Raw genomic sequence first — 18,167 nt, 5'->3', positions numbered from 1 at the left:
GGGCCTCAACATTTAACTTCAATGAAGAGACCAAAGATACGGGATGGAATTTTAGATGGGAAAAGAATAATATGACGGGAAAGATGGGAAAAGTCACCAGTATGAATCTAATATTTAAGCATTTTTTTAAGAATAAAGGAGGAAACATACTGGAGACTTAAACACCAACTAAAGGCCTTAGTTTTATTTAAAAGACCTGTTGTGAAACTTGGAAGGATTCAGAGAAGATTTGGAAGGATGTTGCCAGGGTCGGAGGGTTTGAGCTGTGGGGAGAGACTTCTGCTAATTTCCCTGGAGTGTCAGAGGCTGAGAAGTGGCCTTATAGAGGTTTTTAATGTCATGCGGGGCATAGATAGGGTGAGCAAGTTTTGAGAATATTTGTAGCTCAGGTTGAGGTTCTGGATGTAGGTTTGCTCACTGAGCTGAAAGGTTCATTTCCAGACATTTCGTCAACATACTAGTTCACATCTTCAGTGAGCCTCCGGACAATAGTTTGCAAGAACTGTAACAAACACTACATTGGACAAACAGGCAGAAAACTAGCCACCAGGATACATGAACTTCAACTAACCACAAAACAACATGACCCTCTCTCACCAGTATCCTTACATACAGATAAAGAAGGACACCACTTTGACTGGGACAACACATCTATGCTAGGACAAGCCAAATGGAGACACGCATGAGAAATCCTAGAAACATAGTATTCCAACCAGAACTCTATCAACAAACGCATTGACCTGGACCCCCACTTACCACCCTCAGAGAAAAAGAACAGGAAATGCCATCACCATTGCAAATGACGTCACCACAGGAAATGACATCACCAACTCAAGGAAATCCAAACATATAAATGCAGCAGCAGTGCTTCGTCCAGAGGCACACTGAAGATGTTACCTAGTATGGTGATGAAACGTCTGAAAATGAACCTTTCAGCTCAGCGAGCAAACCTACATCCATAGATAGGGTGAAAGGCAAGGTCTTTTCCCTAGGGTGGGGAGTCTAAAACTAGAGGGCATAGGTTTAAGATGAGAGAGGAAAAGGACCTAAGGGCAACTTTTTAACACAGAGGGTGGTGCATATATGAAATGAGCTGCCAGAGGAAGTGGTAGAGGTTGGTAAAATGACAACAGTTGAAAGACATCTGGATCGGTATATGAATAGGAACAGTTTAGATGGATATGGGTCAAATGTCGGCAAATAGAATTAGATTAATTTAAGATAGCTGGTCAGCATGGACGAGTTGGACCAAAGGGTCCACTTCTATACTGTACCACTCTACGTCTAAAAATATTCACTGATCCTACCAATCAGCTGCTTTTCCTGCACTCACTATAGTTTGTGACATAACTCCACTGTAGGTAGGCCTCTTGATCCACAGGTTTTAACATCTCCCATTTACTTCTTACACTGGACAGTTTATCATTTGCAGTTAATGTTAAAGTGTCATTGTCCCCCTTTGCACCAAATTTCCAACAGCATAGTCAATAACCCACTCAGTTTTTTATCTCACTCTGTTGCAGTTGTGTTCACATTGACCTTTGCAAAGGCACATTCCAGAAGGAGATGTACAACAGTCTCTTGCCCCCACCACACCAAAAGCTGCTTCGAGGGCAGAAAATGGTGGTTCAGACTGATCAGGTGTACATGAAGGATCTCGCGAGTAGTGCCCTTCTCACCACCAGCCAAGCGATGTTTTGGTGCTTGTTTCAAAGTTCTGGTGGTGAGGCATTCTGCCAAATGACTTTGACAGTCTGTTTAGTGAACCATGTGAGAGGAATTATTCTCTCCTTTACTCACAGGGTCTCAAGGAAGCTGACTACTCTCTGATGGACTTGTGATCAAAGTGTTTTTCTTTGCAAATTTCTCCACAATGGACAGGTGATATGGAATGGTCCAATTACTTCCACGTCAAGGTGGCCAGTCCCATCCTTCAAAATACCAAAGACAGTTGAATCTCAGTACTGAGGGATGCACTAAAGCTTGGGGCAGCTACTGCCAAGGTGCAGTGGGGAAAGACTATAGCCTGAGGTTTTCCTGCTGAAGTTAAGTGGAGCTCCACTCAGTTATTGGACACTCCTAGTGACTCATGCATGTAAACATAATCTTGTATGTGGAAGAGATGGTTTTGGTTTGTTTAGATAGAGTCAAATGTTTGTTTCCTTGATATGCTACTTTACAAACCAAGCTGCATTTGTAACTATGTATACAAAAATATTTTTTATGAATAAAGTATATTTTTGAAATGGAAAAAAAAAGTTTGTTCATAGTGACCTCAGTTATTGAATCCTTCCCTTGCCTCAAACATATGTAAATAGTATCTTGCATAAGAAAGAAATGCCTTGGGATTCTAGGAAATGTCGAGAGAATCAAGTTCCATATTGTTTGTTCTCAATATATGAAGACTGTACAGAATCAGACTGCTCTAGTGACTATGTTTGTATATAAATATTTTTATGAATAAAGTATATTTTTGAAATAAAAAATGTATGTTCAAATTGACTGTACGAGCTTCTCAGGAGTTTTAAAGAATGAGAGGCAATCTCATTGAAACATATATAATTCTGAAGGACTTGATAAGGTACACACTGAGCTTGTTTCTCCTGGTCAGAGAGTCTAAAACATGGGGGCACAGTCTAAGGATAATGAGTCAATCATTTAGAACTGAGCTGAGGAGAAATTATTGCACTTAAACAGTTGTGAATCTAAGGAATTCTCTACCACAGAGGGTTGTGGATGCTGCTTTGTTGAATGCATTCAAGGCTAGGATAGACAAATGTCTGGTCTCTCACGAAATTAGGGGGATACATGGGGCAGTAAAGAAGGTGAAATCAAAGCTCAAGATCAACACTAAGAGCAGTACAGGCTCAATGGGCTACCTGGTCTACTCCTGCTCTTAGTTGTTGTGCTTTTGTGTTCTTATGCATTATGATGTTTTTGCTGTCAAACGTGACCATGCTTTCTTACTTAGATTTGGCGGATGTCCAGTAGTAGGAAAACACTTTTCATTTGTACTGAGGACTTTATGACTGTAAAATGTCTCCGTTAATAGAGAACTTTTCTCCTTGTAGCTGCCTTTTTATTGTGGGGACATGTAATACCAAAATTGTACACAGGATCCCTTAGCAAAATTATTATTTTTATATAAACATCCCAACATTCAAGAGTTAAGCAAAATGCCCCTTCAGCTAACATTTGCAGATTTATAGTGATCATATCTGATTTATCCCACAAACAGGTTTGGACTTGATTTCCTAAAGATTTGACAGCAAACTAATTAACATTGAAAAAAAGTGCTTCGTTGATGTTCTCAATATTGGACTTTGCTATCTAATTGTGCAAAGTTAAGATTATTTTTCTTTCCACTTTCTCCCATATTGTGTCTTATTACTTGCAGGCACCACTCCCTCTATGAACAAACCATTCAACTGTGAAACCCAACACCAAGATGCCTACTTTTAGTTGTACTTCTTTCCAATATGCTTTCACCACCTCCACATCAATCCCACTGAGATTGGGAATTTAGCTCACCGAGAATCTCAAATGCAATATATACTGATACATCAGTGATGTAAAACTCAGTTTTTCCCATTCATGTTCAGCTTGAGAAAAATCTATACACACTGCTGGTAACTAAATAGCATTGTGCTTTAGTACACTCACAACTTAGAATGTCAATCGGAGCAAAAACGACCCTTGGATTGCTCTCAACTGGCAAGCTGCCAATCAACAATACAATCCCAAGGAAAGCTGCAAGCATTAAGTTAACAACTGGCAACACAAAGAATGGTAGCGCAGGTTCTACCAAATTTCATTGATCTTCCACCAAAGCGATCATTTTTTGAAGTGGTTACACTGAATCGCAGGTATAGAATCTTATTGTTGGGTAAACCTGGGAATATGCACTTCCAAGTTTTTATTTATTTTTTGACACTTAATTTGGTGCATTATCCAATAGTCACTTTGCATATCTGCATATTATAAAAAAAATCCAACAAGAATTTGCTCTGTAGAAGCTATGCCTTCCAATGTCATATTTTCTGGTCATGCTCTAGTGTCAACATTTGCAGTTGTCCAAGATAAAATCCGTTCATTAACCAGTGATTTTTAAAAAATATTATTTGGTAATTTATCACTTTTATTTGTGGGGCCTGATGTACAATTTTTGTACTGCATGTCCCCACAATAAAAAAGGTGGTTACAGGGAGAAAAGTTCTATATTAACTGAGACAATTTACAGTCAAACTCGTCAGTGTAAATGAGAAGATTTTTCCTACTACTGTAAATCACAGCAACACAAATGTCAACATTTCTCTATCAATTTTATCATCCCAATTGTCACAATGTATTTGGAGCCTCAAGAAGCTAGGTGGCTCTGTCAAAGTTTCTGAAGCTTACTCACAGCTTGTGACTCTCTTTTCTTTGTGACTGACCATGACCAATGCAATAGGCATTTGGCTCGTGCCATTAATGCAAAATAACTGCATTTATACAGGACAAATAGTAGTGCAGTAATGACATAAATGATGTGTTTTTCCATATTCACTCAGGGTTAAATATTGATGAGAAATCTAACTTGCTCTTAAAGTTCAAACATTACCATAATCATGTTAGTTTTAAATTAATTCCATGATTACTCCATCACCATGATCTTATCTGAAGTAGTGCCTTTGATTTGCTATTATTTTACTATAGCTTTTTTTTTTAGCATTACTGCTTAATCCACACACCCTATCCAGACTACAACATCTCTCCTGTGTCTCAACTATCAGTAACAGACATAAACAGGTTGGTTTTGAAAAAGGCCCTTATACATCCTCAGGATATCTCCAGAAGACCATAATCTACAGAAGCATACTTAGGCCATTCCGTCCATTGGTTCTGCTCTGCCATTTCATCTTGCTGATACATTTATCAACACCATTATCCTGCATTCTCCACAAAATGCTTGATCCTCTTAAAAAATCAAGAACCTGTCAACTATCCTCTTAAATGCACTCGACTTAGCCTTTACAGCCTTCTGCAAAGAGTTCTAAAGTCACCAACCTCTGGCTGAAAAAAATTCTCATCTCAGTTCTAAAGGATCATCGCTTCATTCTGAAGCTATGTCCTCAGGCCTTCATCTCTCCTACTAGCAGAAACATCTTCTCCATGAGCACTCCAACCAGGCCTCTCAGTATTCAGCACATTTTAATCACCTCCTCCCTCCTCCTTCTAAACGCCATCAAATACAAACCAATGACAATGCCAGCACATCCTTCCTTAGATACAGGGCCAAAGCTGCTCATAATATTCCAAATGCAGCCTCACCGGTACATCTCTGCTCTTGTATTCTAGCGCTCTCGAAATGAAGGCATTTGCCTTCCAAACCGCGAACTGAACCTGCATGTTAACCTTAAGAGAATCCTGAACTAAGATTCCTAAGTCATTTTGTGTTTCAGATTTCCAAAGTATTTCCTCAATTAGAAAATACTCTCAGTCTCTACTCTTCCGACCAAAGTGCATAACTTTCCCACATTGTAGTTCATCTGCCACTTTTTTGCCCACTCTGCCAGTCTGTCCAAGTCCTTCTGCAGTCTCCCTGATTCCTCAGTATGACTTGTCCTATTTATGTCATCTGCAAACTTAGTAATAATGCCCTCAGCCCCTTCGTTCAGATTGTAAACGACTAAACTGAATAGCTGTGGTCTCAACACTGACTTCTGCAGAACTCCACTAGTCACTGGCTGAAATCCTGAAAAAGATACCTTTATCCCCACTCTCTACCTTCTGCAATTCATCCAATCCTCTATCCAGGCCAGTACCTTGCCACTAACATCATGAGCTCTCATCTTATTTTGCAGCCTCTTGTGTGGCACCTTGTTAAAAGTCTTCTCGAACTCGAAACAGATCATAGCCATGGGCTCTCCTTTGCTTAACCTGTTCATTACCTCCTCTAAGAGTTCTGGCAGATTTGTCAGACATGACTTCCCCTTGACAAAGCCATGCTGACTCGACCCTATTCTACCATGCACTTCCAAGTATGGCACAATCTCATTCTTAGAAATGGACTAACTTTTTACCAATGACTGAGGTCCAGCAAACCAGCCTATAATTTCCTAATTTTTGCCTCTCTCCTTTCTTAAACTGGGGTGTTACATTAAGCATTTTCCAGTCCTCTAGGACCCTCTCTGACATTTGAAATATTGACACCAATACCTTTGCAATCTCCTCAGCCATCTCCTTCAGACCTCTGGTCTGAACATTTGGTCCAGGCGACTTATCTACCTTCAGACCTTTCAGTTGCCCAAGCACCTTCTCTTTGGTGTTGTCCACTGCACTCACCTCTGCCCCCTGACTCTTCTGAACTTCTGTTAAGCTGCCGGTGTCTTCTACTGTGAAAACTGATGCAAAGTACCTCAGTTCCTCTGCCATTTCTTTAGACTATTGGAAAAGGAGGCGAGAGAATTAAAAATGGGAACAATGTCTATTTTATTACTCCCTTACCTTTTGGATATTTAAAAAAAAGCTAATATAAAAGAAGCTTTTTTTATTTGGTAGCTTATTCTCATATTTCATCTTCTCTCAATTATTGCTTTTATAATTATCCTCCACTGGTTTTTAAAGGCTTCCCAAACCCCTGGCTTTTTTCTTTGCTTTTATGCTATCCCTGATTTCCCTCCTCAGCCATGGGTCACCTCCCCTTAATAGGTTTCCTCTTCATTGGGATAAAATTTCTACATGCCTCCCGAATTACCCCCAGAAATCCCTGTCATTGCGGCTCCACTGTCTTCCTTGCTACACTCCCCTTCTAATTAACTCCTCCCTCATGCCTTTGTAGTCAATTTTTCTCAATTGTAGTACCGTTACATCTTGATTCCAGCTTCTTCCTCTCAAACTGCAGGGTAAATTCTATCATGTTATGGTCACTGCCCCCTAGAGGTTCTGTCACCATAAGTTCCCTAATCAGAACTGCTTCATTACATTTCACTAAATCCAGAATTGCCTGCTCCCTACTGGGTTCTACCACAAGCTACTCCAAAATTAACCATCTGATAGACATTCCACGACACGGTGGTTAGCACTGCTGCTTCACAGCGCAAAAGATCCGGGTTCGATTCCCGCCTCAGACGACTGACTGTGTGGAGTTTGCACATTCTCCCATGTCTGCATGGGTTTCCTCCGGTTTCCTCCCACAGTCCAAAAATGTGCAGGTTAGGTGAATTGGCCATGCTAAATTACCCATAGTAATTTATGTTGGGGAATGGGTCTGGGTGGGTTGTGCTTCGGCGGGTCGGTGTGGACTTGTTGGGCCGAAGGGCCTGTTTCCACATTGTAAGTAATCTAATCTTTTACTTAAGATCTGTTACCAACCTGCTTTTCCCAGTCCACCCGCATATTGAAGTCTCCTATGAATATTGTAAGTGCCCTTCTTACATGTCTTTTCTATCTCCTGATTTATTTTCTTTCCCACATCCTGACTACTGCAGGGTGCCCTGTACACAACTCCCAGCATCTCTTCTTTTGTGGTTTCTCAAATCTACGAACATAGATTCTACCCCTTCCAACTCTATATCACTTGCTATCGATTTAATTTCATTTCTTGCTAAAAGGGCAACTCCGCCCCTCTGCCCATCCTTTCGATAGAAAATGTATCCTTGGATATTTAGTTTCCAGGCTTGATCTTCTTGCAGCCCATATCTCTGTGATGCCTGTGGTAGCCACAACATCGTACCTACTAATTTAAATTTGCACTAGAAGCTCATTTACCTTGTTTAATATTATTGTGTGCATTTAAGTACAAGATCCTCCTCAGTCCTGCATTGACTGTCCCCCCTATTATAGTTGTCCCCTTATCTGCTCTGCCTGAAGTTAAGATTCCTGACCCTTTCCTTACTTTGTCTTTTTACTTGTTCTGGAAACATCAGTAACTTCTGCTGAGCCACCCCCCCACCCCGCCTCCCCACAATTTAACATTTTCCATGAAACTCACTGACCCCTGAACCTTCCTCCCCCCACACCCTATTGTTTACTTTACAGCCCTATCCACAACCATAGAGTCATTAATTCACAGAGATGTGCAGCACGGAAACAGACCTTTTTGTCCAAACCGTCCACGCCGATCAGATATATCTAATCTAGTCTCATTTGCCAGCATTTAGCCCATATCCCTCTAAACACTTCCTATTCATATACACAACCAAATATCTTTTAAATGTTGTAACTGTACCAGTTTCCACCATATCTTCTGGCAGCTCATTCCATACACTCACAACTCTCTGCTTGAAAAAGTTGCCCCTTAGGTTCTTTTTAAACCCGTCCCCTCTCACTATGATCCTATGCCCTCTCGTTTTGGACAACCCTACTCTGGGGAAAAAACTTTGACTACTTACCCTATCCATTGTCCTTGTGATTTTATAAACTTCTAGAACTTCTCAGCCTCCAGCGGGAAAAATGCCCCAGCCTTTTCAGCCTCTCCCCAAGAGTTATGTGCTTCACCAGGACTCGTGATCCTAGCATGAATCAGGTGAAGCCTGTCCCATCAGATAAGCTCCCTCCCTCCCCAGTACTGTTGGCCATGACCCATACATTTGTACCCACTTCTCCTGCACCAATCTTTAAGTCACATTTACCTCTTTAATCTTGCTGTCCCTGTGCTAACTTGCTCATGGTTCAGGTGGTAATCTGGAGAATATTACCTTTTGGGTTCTACGTTTTAATTTAGCACCTGACTGCTCATATTCCCTCAGCAGAACCTCTTTCTTCTTTCTACCCATAGTGTTGGAAACTACATGGACCATGACAACTGAATCTTTCCCCCCCCAACTCCAGTTTCCTCTGCAGTCCAGATGAGATATCCTAAACCTGGGCAGGCAACACAGCCTTCTCGACACTTGATCCTGGCCACAGAGAACAGTGTCTATTCCCCAGGCTATACCCATCCCTGATTACAACTAAGCTTTCTGTTCTCCCACCTCTTCAATGCCTTCCTGTACCACAGTGCTTTGGTCCGTTTCCTCATCCTCTCTACAGTCCTTTAAGGTAATTTCAAACCTGTTAGACAAGCTAAGTGGCTTGTCAGGACTACTTCAGCACTACCTCCTGGATGCTTCTTCCTGCTTCACTCACAGTCACACCCTCCTTCGTAAGGTATAGGAGCAGAATTAGGCCATTTGGTCCATTGAGTCTGTCCTGCCATTTGATCATGGCTGTTATGCTCCACACCCCCAGTTTCCTGCCTTCTTTCCATACCCTTCAGCTTATTACCTATTAAAAATCTGTCAAACTCCTCCTTAAATTTACTCACTGTCTCAGCATCCACCGCACATTGGGCTAGCGAAATCCACAGATTAACAACCCTCTGGAAGAAGTCGTTTCTCTGCAACTCTGTTTTACATTTCCTATCCCTTATCCTAAGACTATGAACTCTCATCCTAGAATGCCTCACAAGAGGAAGCATCCACTCCATGTATATTTTATCCATACATTTTATCATCTTGAATACCTCAATTTGATCTCCCCTCATTCTTTTAAATTCCAAAGTATAGGCCTAAACCACTCAATCTCTCTTCATTTGACAAACCCCTCATCTCTGGATCAAACTTGTGAACCTCCTCTGAACTACCTCCAAAAACACTACATTTTTCCTCAAATAAGGGGACCAAAACTGTGCACAATACTCCAATGCAGTCTCACCCATTCCTTGTCTAGTTTTAACAACACTTACCTTTATATTCCATTCCTTTAACTATTAAAGCTAACATTGCTTTCACTTTGTTATCTACTGTACCTGCGTGCTAGTTTTCTGTGACTCATGAACGAGGACACCCAGATCCCTCTGCATTGGAGCACTCTAAAGTCTCTTCCGCATTTAGACAATAAGTCGCCTTCTCATTTTTCTGACCAAAATGCATGACTCACACTTATCCACGTTAAGCTCCATCTGTCACATTTTGGCCCATTCTCCCAACTTATTTATATTCATTTGTAAGTTTCTTATTCCCTGTCCATAACTGCTGACTGAATTCAAAGGAGTTAATCAGTTTTTTTAAACAAAGAACTAAGTTATTTGATTTTTAAAAATATTTCTACTGGTCAATTCGTTTATAGCCTGTAAATATGTCCCCTTTTTACCTTCAATCTGAAAGTAACCTAGTCAAAGTAATAGCTATCACTAACTAATGAACTTATGGCTTATCTGTGATGTCACTTTTTTTTGGGCCCCGATCCTTGCCTTTATCCTGTTAAAGAAAACATTGAAACTATAAGCCAAAAATGCATCTCTTGCCCTCTGCACCAACTTGCAACTTTGCCACCAAATTCCCCAAGTTAGAGACAAAAAAACTGCAGATCCTCGAAATCAAAGTAGACAAGCTGAAGGCTAGAAGAACATGGCAAGCCAGGCAGCATCAGGAGGTGGAGAGTCCTGAAGAAGCGTTATACCCAAAATGTTGACTTTTCCAACTCCTGATGCTACCCGGATTGCTGTGTTCTTCCAGCCTCTTGTTTGTCTTCTAACAAATTGCCCAACCCGTACACTCACATGGACTGTGTCTCACCCTGGATGTGATCGCTCCTTCCAGACAGTGTGAAGCTTACAAATAATATTTCAATAATAATTAACACCAATTAAAGCCCTATTCAGGATGCAGGCCATTGTGCACTGATACAAAAGCAATTATGTTGGGATGGCATTGCCTTATGGTATAACAGGTAGACAATTACTCCAAGAGATCCAGTTAATGTTCTGGAAACATGGTTTGAATTTTCATCATAGCCAATGAGGAATTTGAATTCAATGAAAAACCTGGAATTGACGTTCTATAAAATCACTGTCAACTATCAGGAAAACACTTAATGATTAGGTTAGATTCTCTACAGTGTGAAAACAGCACCTTCGGTCCAACAAGTCCACATTGACCCTCCAAAGTGTAACCCACCCAGACCCATTTTCCTCTGACTAATGCACCTAACACTATGGGCAATTCAACATGGTCAATTCACCTGACCTGCACATCTTTGGATTAAGGGAGGAAACCAGAGCACCTGGAGGAAACCCACGCAGACAGGGGGAGAATGTGCAAACTCCACATAGACATTCACACAAGGCTGGAATCAAACCTGGGACCCTGATCCTGTGAGGCAGCAATGCTAACCACTGAGCCACTGTGCCACTCTGCCCTTACTTGGCATGGCTTACACTTGACTCCAGACCCACAGCAATGTGGTTAACTCCTAACAACCCTCTGGACAATTAGGGTGCTCAGGAGAAAGTGAGGACTGCAGATGCTGGAGATCAGAGTCGAGATTGTGGTGCTGGTAAAGCACAGCAGGTCAGGCAGCATCCGAGGAGCAGGAGAATCGACACTTCGGGTATAAGCCCTTCATCAGGAATGAGGCTTGTGGGCCGGGAGCTGAGAGATAAATGGGAGGGGGTGGGGCAAGGTAGTTGAGAAAGCAACAGGTCGATAAAGGTGAAGGAGAAGGTAATATGTTGGAAATGAGGGTGCAGCAGATAGATGGGAAAGGTGTTGAACAGGTGGGCGGTGCCGAGTTGGTGGCATGGGACTGGGGATAATGTGGCGGGATGGGAAATGAGGAAACTATTGAAATCCACATTGATCCCAAGTGGTTGCAGGGTCCCAAAGAGAATATGAGGCACCCTTCCTCTTGACGTTGGGTGGTAACAGTTTGGCAATGGAGAAAGCCCAGGACCAGCATGTCCTTGATGGAGCGGGAGGAAGAGAAGTAGTTTTCAGCCATGGGGTGATGGAGTTGGTTGTTGCGAGTGTCCCAGAGATGTCCTCTGAAACAATCCGTAAATAGGCGTCAATCCTCCCTGATGTAAAGGAGACCACATCGAGTGTAACGGATACAGTAGATGACATTGGTGGAAGTACAATTTCTGTTGGATGTGGAATGATCCTTTAGGGCCTTGGACGGAGGTGAAGGGAGTGATGTGGGTGCAGGTTTTGCACTTCCTGCGGTGGCAGGGGAAAGTGCCGGGAATGGGGTCTGGGCTGTTGGGGGGTGGGGTGCACCTGACGGGGGAGTCGGGAAGGGAACAGTCTCTCTGGAACACCGATAGGGGTGGGGAGGGAAATATGTCTCTGGTGGTGGGGTCGTTTGTAGGTGGCGGAAGTCTGGAGGTTGATTCAATGTATATGGAGGTTGGTGGCATAAAAGGTGAGGACAGGGGGTGGGGTGGGAGGTTGGTTCTGTCCTTGTTGCGTTGGGAGGGGTGGGGTTCAAGGGCGATGATGTGGGAAGGAGATACGCTGGAGGGCATCACCGACCACGTGGGAAGGGAATTGCAATTTTGGAAGGAGGACGCCTTCTGGGAATTTCTAAGGTGGAACTCCTCATCCTGGGAACAGATAGGGTGCAGGTGGAGGAATTGGGAATAAAGGATGGTGTTTTTATAGGAGGAAGGGCCGGAGGAGGCAGAGTCTAGTTAGATGTGGGAGTCAGTGGGCTTGTAGTAGATTTCCGTAGTTAGTCAGGTGCCGGATATGGACATGGAGAGGTCCAGGAAAGGGAAAGAGGTATCTGAGATGGTCCAGAAGAATTTGAGGTCAGAGTGAAAGGTGCTCAGCCAACATCACCCACATTCATGTGAACAAATTTTAAAATGTACTTTAAGGTGTTGTTATTGTCATAAGTGTGATATTATGAAAATATGATCTCACTATTAATTTTAGATTGATTGTGTTCAATTGTATGCAGGTGGCAAGCATTAATTGGAATTTCAATTGAGTACAAAGGGACAAGACCTCAAGTGGTACAATGGTAATGTCCCTACCAATGGACTGGGAGGCCCTGGTTCAATTCTCACCTGCTCCAGAAGTAGGTAACAACATCTCTGAACAGATTGATTAGAAAAATAGGTTTAATTTTTTTTTAAATTACAAAGGATCGTGTCCTCACGGGCTGAGTGCATTAACTAAACCCATATCAACATCTAAATTTAACTTTAATTTGGATGTTTGAATTTCAATACAGCAATCCTGTAAGGGTTTATTACCCTTCAACTTGATTTCATTTATATTAAGGTTTAAAAAGGTGGCGCTGGAAAAGCACAGCAGGTCAGGTAGCATCCGAAGGGCAGGAGAGTCGACATTTTGGGCATAAACCCTTCATCATCTCCAGCATCTGCAGTCCTCACTTCTTCTTAATTTATATTAAATAACAGAGTAAAGGGATGTGTATTAAATTAAGAAGTGCTTTTAACATAAACAAATATAAGTATTGGATTTCACCTTTACTCAGCCTATCCTTCACCATATGATTTTCAGAGCATAACAACAACAACGTGAGTGAATTTCTTCAACTTGTCACCTGACATTTTTATTGTATAAGCTGTGTAATTAGTAGTCTCTGGATTAGAAGATTTTGCATTCAATAGTACCATTCCAGAAACTTTGAGCTCATTATCTGGACTAAGATTTCAGCACAGTACTGAAGAATTGCTACACTATCATGGGTGTCTTTCAAATGAAATTTAAATTGAGATCACATTTTACTCTTCAAATGTACACAAAAGATGCCATGAAAATTATCCCAGCCAGTATTGTTCCCTCAACAAATACCATAAGAAAACAGAATATTTGGTCATCCATTAATTTTAGGTTTCTGGGACCTTCCTATATACTAATTTGGTGCCTTGTCACTGATTAAAAAAAAATGTTGGGTCAATATTAGAAACTGCCTTACAAGAGTTAGGGAGCTATTCCCAGTGTCACAGTCACTGTTTATCCCCCAAGATCATTAAACTGGATCATCTGGTCATTGTTAGTTTACTGTTTTTGGGACCCCAAGAATAAGCTGCACTTCTAGTAAAACTGTTGCAGCACAGCCACAGGGCTGGCACCTACCCTGTAATAGGAAAAATTGTCCAGATGTGTCTTGTCTCCAAAAAATAAAGACAAATCCAATACAGACAATTACCACCTTGAAGTCTGCTTTCAATCAATAGCAACTGATGGAAGAGACCATCAAAAATGCTATCACACAGCACTTGCTTTGCCAAAACCTGATCATTGAGACTCACAGAAGTGCTTGGCAATAGCCAGTTCCAATAAGAGAGAATCAAACTCTTGACACTCAATGGCATCACCATTACTGAAACTTTCATAAATTTCTAGGATTACCACTACTACAAACTTAACTGCACCAGCCGTATAAATAGTGTGGCTAAAACAGCAAATCAGAAGCTAGGATCTTCATGGAAAGAATTTACCTCCTGTCTCCCCAGTGCCTGTCCACTATCTAAAAAAGACTAGTCAAGACAGTGATGGCATACTCTCCACTTGCTAGAACAATTACAATACCGACTACACTCAAGAAACTCTACCCCATCCAGAATAAAGCATCCCTGCTTGATCAACATCCCATCCACCAACTTCAACATTCATTTCCTGATTCATTGACACTAGTAGCAGCAGCAGAGTGTATCATCTACAACAGGCATGAGTTACTTTTTTTTTGAAACGGCTATTCTGACAAATTTTCCAGCCGTACAATCTCTAAAGTTCTCTTAAGCAGACCATAGGACTGCTGTCTCATTAATGAGAGATGACTACTGGTTGTTTAACCTCACACATCAGGTGAGAGGAGAGAAATGACAGGGAAAGTCCTTTAAGCTAAACTCAGCCATGTGAAAATTGAACCCAAGTTGTTGGCATTATTCTGCATTTTCCAGCCAACTGAGCTAACTGATCTCCCCCAACCACAATCCCTCCTCCTCCAGGACAGCAAGGGCAGTAGATGCATGGGAACACTACCACCTGCAAGTTTCCTTCCAAGCCACACAGCATCCTGACTTGGAACTATGATGCCATTCCTTCAATATTTTCTGTCAAAATCTGGAATTCCTTTCCAACTATAGGCCTCCCTCTCCATCCCAACCATGGACTGCAACAGTTCAAGAAAGTAGCTTACTACTACTTTCTCAACGACAATGACACAGTGGGCAATAAATTCTGGCCAAAGCAGCAGCGCCCATATTCTGTGACTGAATGTCTAAAAGGCTGCTATATAAATGCAAAACCATTTTATTTGTTTAGAGAAAAACAGAAATTAATTGTTAAATACCATAACTGGAACATTAATTAGTGATATAATGAAAACATGCACAATAAAGTATAATTAATGATCGAAAAAAAACTGGAATTGTTAGAAAATCTCAGCAGGTGTGGCAGCATCTGTGGAGAGAAATCAGTCAACATTTTGGGTCCTGTGGCCCTTCCTCAGAATGTTTTCTTTATGATTGGAAGATGTGTAATATCATAACTTTTTTTTTCAAAAAAAAGAAATTCTTGTTAGAAATCTTCCCCCAAACCAACATTTTTGCCGATGGTTCATCAGAAAGTTCGGCCCCTTTAATAGAATGAACCAGAGCCCTGGGACTACAACAACCAGAAAACATTGCGCGCAGTGCGCAAGCTCAGTAAACCCTGTCTATTGTAAATACGTCACGTCTCGCATATATTCAGTAATGGCATTTCGCTTAACAGCACAAAAAAATTTTAAAAACTGAAAGCTTTTGAGCAAATAGGTGGAGTTAGATGCTATGCATTTGAATAATACTCCATTCATTGTAGCAGTTATCCTTTTCCGAACATGTAGATTACTACAGGAACAGTGCTAAACAAAGCTGTCCTCACAGTTCATACAGGCAGTGTGCAAAATGAAAGAACCATTAACAATATTCAATTAAAATGTATTTCTATATTGCATAGTGAAATACCCAGTGAATTATAACTCCAGTCTGCAGCTTCCCCTGATTGCAGCCGGACTGTAGATTGCAACAAACGACTGTAAAACTTGTCAAGATATATCAATATTTCCGACGTTTGAATTTTAACATTTTATTTCGACTGATTAATGCTTCTCGATTGGGTTTTTAGACGGTGGCAACCCTGATACGATCACAGCCACAAACACAGTCTAGCATTTCTGGAACCCGCAATCTAAATATTCAGAACAATTTGAGTGCATGTCATTTTCAGATCGAATTCGAGCACAACTTACTTAAAATTCCTTGCGAAACAGACACCATGAAAATACTGCAATTATAAGCAAAAATTGCTGTTAGCGTAATTAATCAATGCAATTATTACTCGGATTGCATTAATTGGTACGTGAAGCGTAGCGGTTGGGGGGGGGGGGGAGGGGGTGACATCTCTGCAGTGAGGTGAAGATGATTTTTATGCATCATATTTTGCGGGAATGGTGCATGGACTTACCTGCATTGCACCGGTGTCACGGAGCTTGCATCTCTTTCTCTCGCCTATTTAGTACAGGTTCTAATACAGGGTCAGAAACACAGTCACGTAATGCACTGCGCAGAGTCTGGTGCAAGCAAAGAAGGGAGGGCGAAAGACACATCCAAACGAAAGTTGATTTTTTTTTCTTTTTTTTATGAAAAGTAACGCACAGCACCACACAGAGCACAGGAGGGAGTAGAACAGGTCGAGTGGTGTAAAGGCTAGATAGATGTTAGAGCTTAACAGATTTATGATTAAAAAAAGTTTTTCCATTTCTTTGCGTAAACTGAACGAGTCACTTTCCAACCATTATCGCACGGTGCCTTCCCATCAAATTAGGCAGACGTAATAAATTACATTCTTAAGACCCCCCCCCCCTCCGACTTTTTTATTCTCGATTCGATAGCCAGTGAGACACTGCAGAATAAAATTTGCACAGCGCCAAGTGCCCGCAAGTAGCAATGAGATAAATGTTTTATTTTCAGTTTGAGCTGTGAAAGAAATATTGACTAGACCCTGCAAGAACTTCACTGTCCTTCTTTAAATAGCACTTTTTGTGTCAAGTTGAGATGTTCAAAGTCTCGCCTGAAGGAATGCACCTCTACAATGCTGCACTCTATTGGATTTTACTGTCAGTCGAGATTCTACAAACAAGTCTGTAGAGTGGGGTTTCAACTCAAAATATCTTGACTCAGAGTTAAAATGCTTTCCTGAATGAGGGAGGCAATGTCGTGATGAGTGAATATAAAGTACCAGAAAGAGCCTGATTGGCCTAAATCATTTTTATTCCTGTTCTTATTTGATTGAGTGATATATTATCATGTGTACTTGTTATATGTATTTGTGAGAAATACAGTGAAAAGTCGTAATATTGCAACTCTCTGGTGTCATCTTAAAATACTGAAATAAATCAAGACATAGAATTATAAAAGTTGAAAAAAGAGAAATAAATGTAAAAGTTAAACATTATAGTCTTTCTTGTTAAGTGCTTAGCCATGGCCTAGATCCAGGCTTTTCCACACTAATGCTGAACCCAACACCAGCACGAAGCAGTCAGCACCGTGGTGCTGGAACAGAGTCGCCATTCTTCGGCACCATCATCCCTCCACTGACACCTCACCACCATGAGTCTGCACTTGGTCAACCTTGGAAAAGCAGCCATCGCTGAAGCCTCCAGGTCCTGAACCTGATATTGGGCCCAAATTCGCTTCACACCTCTGCCTCCAGGAACATGCCTCACGTCCGACGCACTGGGAATCTCAATGCCACCAATACTGTATGAGCTCTCCCACAGTAGGTAAGTAAAACTAAAGTTAAAAGAAAACTGAGAAAGAAGAAAAAGGAAAAGCAGACGAAGAAGGCAAGCCCAGGCTCTTGTGCTCAGGAACCTGGAAGCTGCATTGCTTACTCCACCGTCATCTTGACTGGAAATTTATTATTGGACATGTTCGCACTGTAAAATTTAAAAGTTCTGTCAACCTTTTATCCTCATGCTCCAATTATCCAGTAGCAAAATCTGCCCTATTTTTCTGCCATATTGGCTTTTAGTGTGAGAAACTGAGTGCACTGATAAAAATCATCCTATCAAGAATCATTTTGGATTGGTTGCTGGATCTGTGATGGTAAATATATGGGTTCAAATCCTGCTCTGGAATGAGAAAACATAATTAAGGTGATGTTTGGATTGAAATGCAGTCACGTACAAATGTCTGGTTTATTATAATCATGTGATTTCTACCAGCCTGTACACATCCTGAAAGGCAGACATCTTCAGTTTCAGTTCAATAAAGTCCACATATTGAACACAAAACTGTGATGTTGATTCACAACATAGCATCAGATGTGGTGCAGAGCTGACTGTCCAGACCTGAAGTAAAAATAACAGCTGCAGAGCCCTGAGCTGCTACTGAAAAAAAATCA

General features: G+C 41.3%; 1 protein-coding gene across 3 annotated transcripts in view; it reads right to left on the bottom strand.

Annotated features, from left to right (window-relative positions):
* The window catches only part of LOC140478759 (polyhomeotic-like protein 3), a 107,897-nt gene extending 91,555 nt beyond the window's left edge, over positions 1 to 16,342 (bottom strand). For 2 of the 3 annotated variants that reach the window (XM_072572098.1, XM_072572099.1), the window contains exon 1: positions 16,227 to 16,342. Coding sequence is in view for 1 of the 3 variants with exons in the window: in XM_072572100.1 (XP_072428201.1) it covers positions 16,227 to 16,232 (6 nt within the window). In the remaining 2 variants the exon portion in view is untranslated. The remainder of the gene's footprint in view (positions 1 to 16,226) is intronic. The other variant, XM_072572100.1, reaches the window with a different exon arrangement.
* Between the last annotated feature and the right edge of the window lie 1,825 nt (positions 16,343 to 18,167).

The sequence above is a fragment of the Chiloscyllium punctatum genome, chromosome 6 (genome assembly GCF_047496795.1).
Source record: "Chiloscyllium punctatum isolate Juve2018m chromosome 6, sChiPun1.3, whole genome shotgun sequence".
NCBI lineage: Eukaryota > Metazoa > Chordata > Chondrichthyes > Orectolobiformes > Hemiscylliidae > Chiloscyllium > Chiloscyllium punctatum.
Note: the sequence above shows the minus strand (reverse complement) of the source record. Positions and strands in the feature narration are given on the sequence as shown.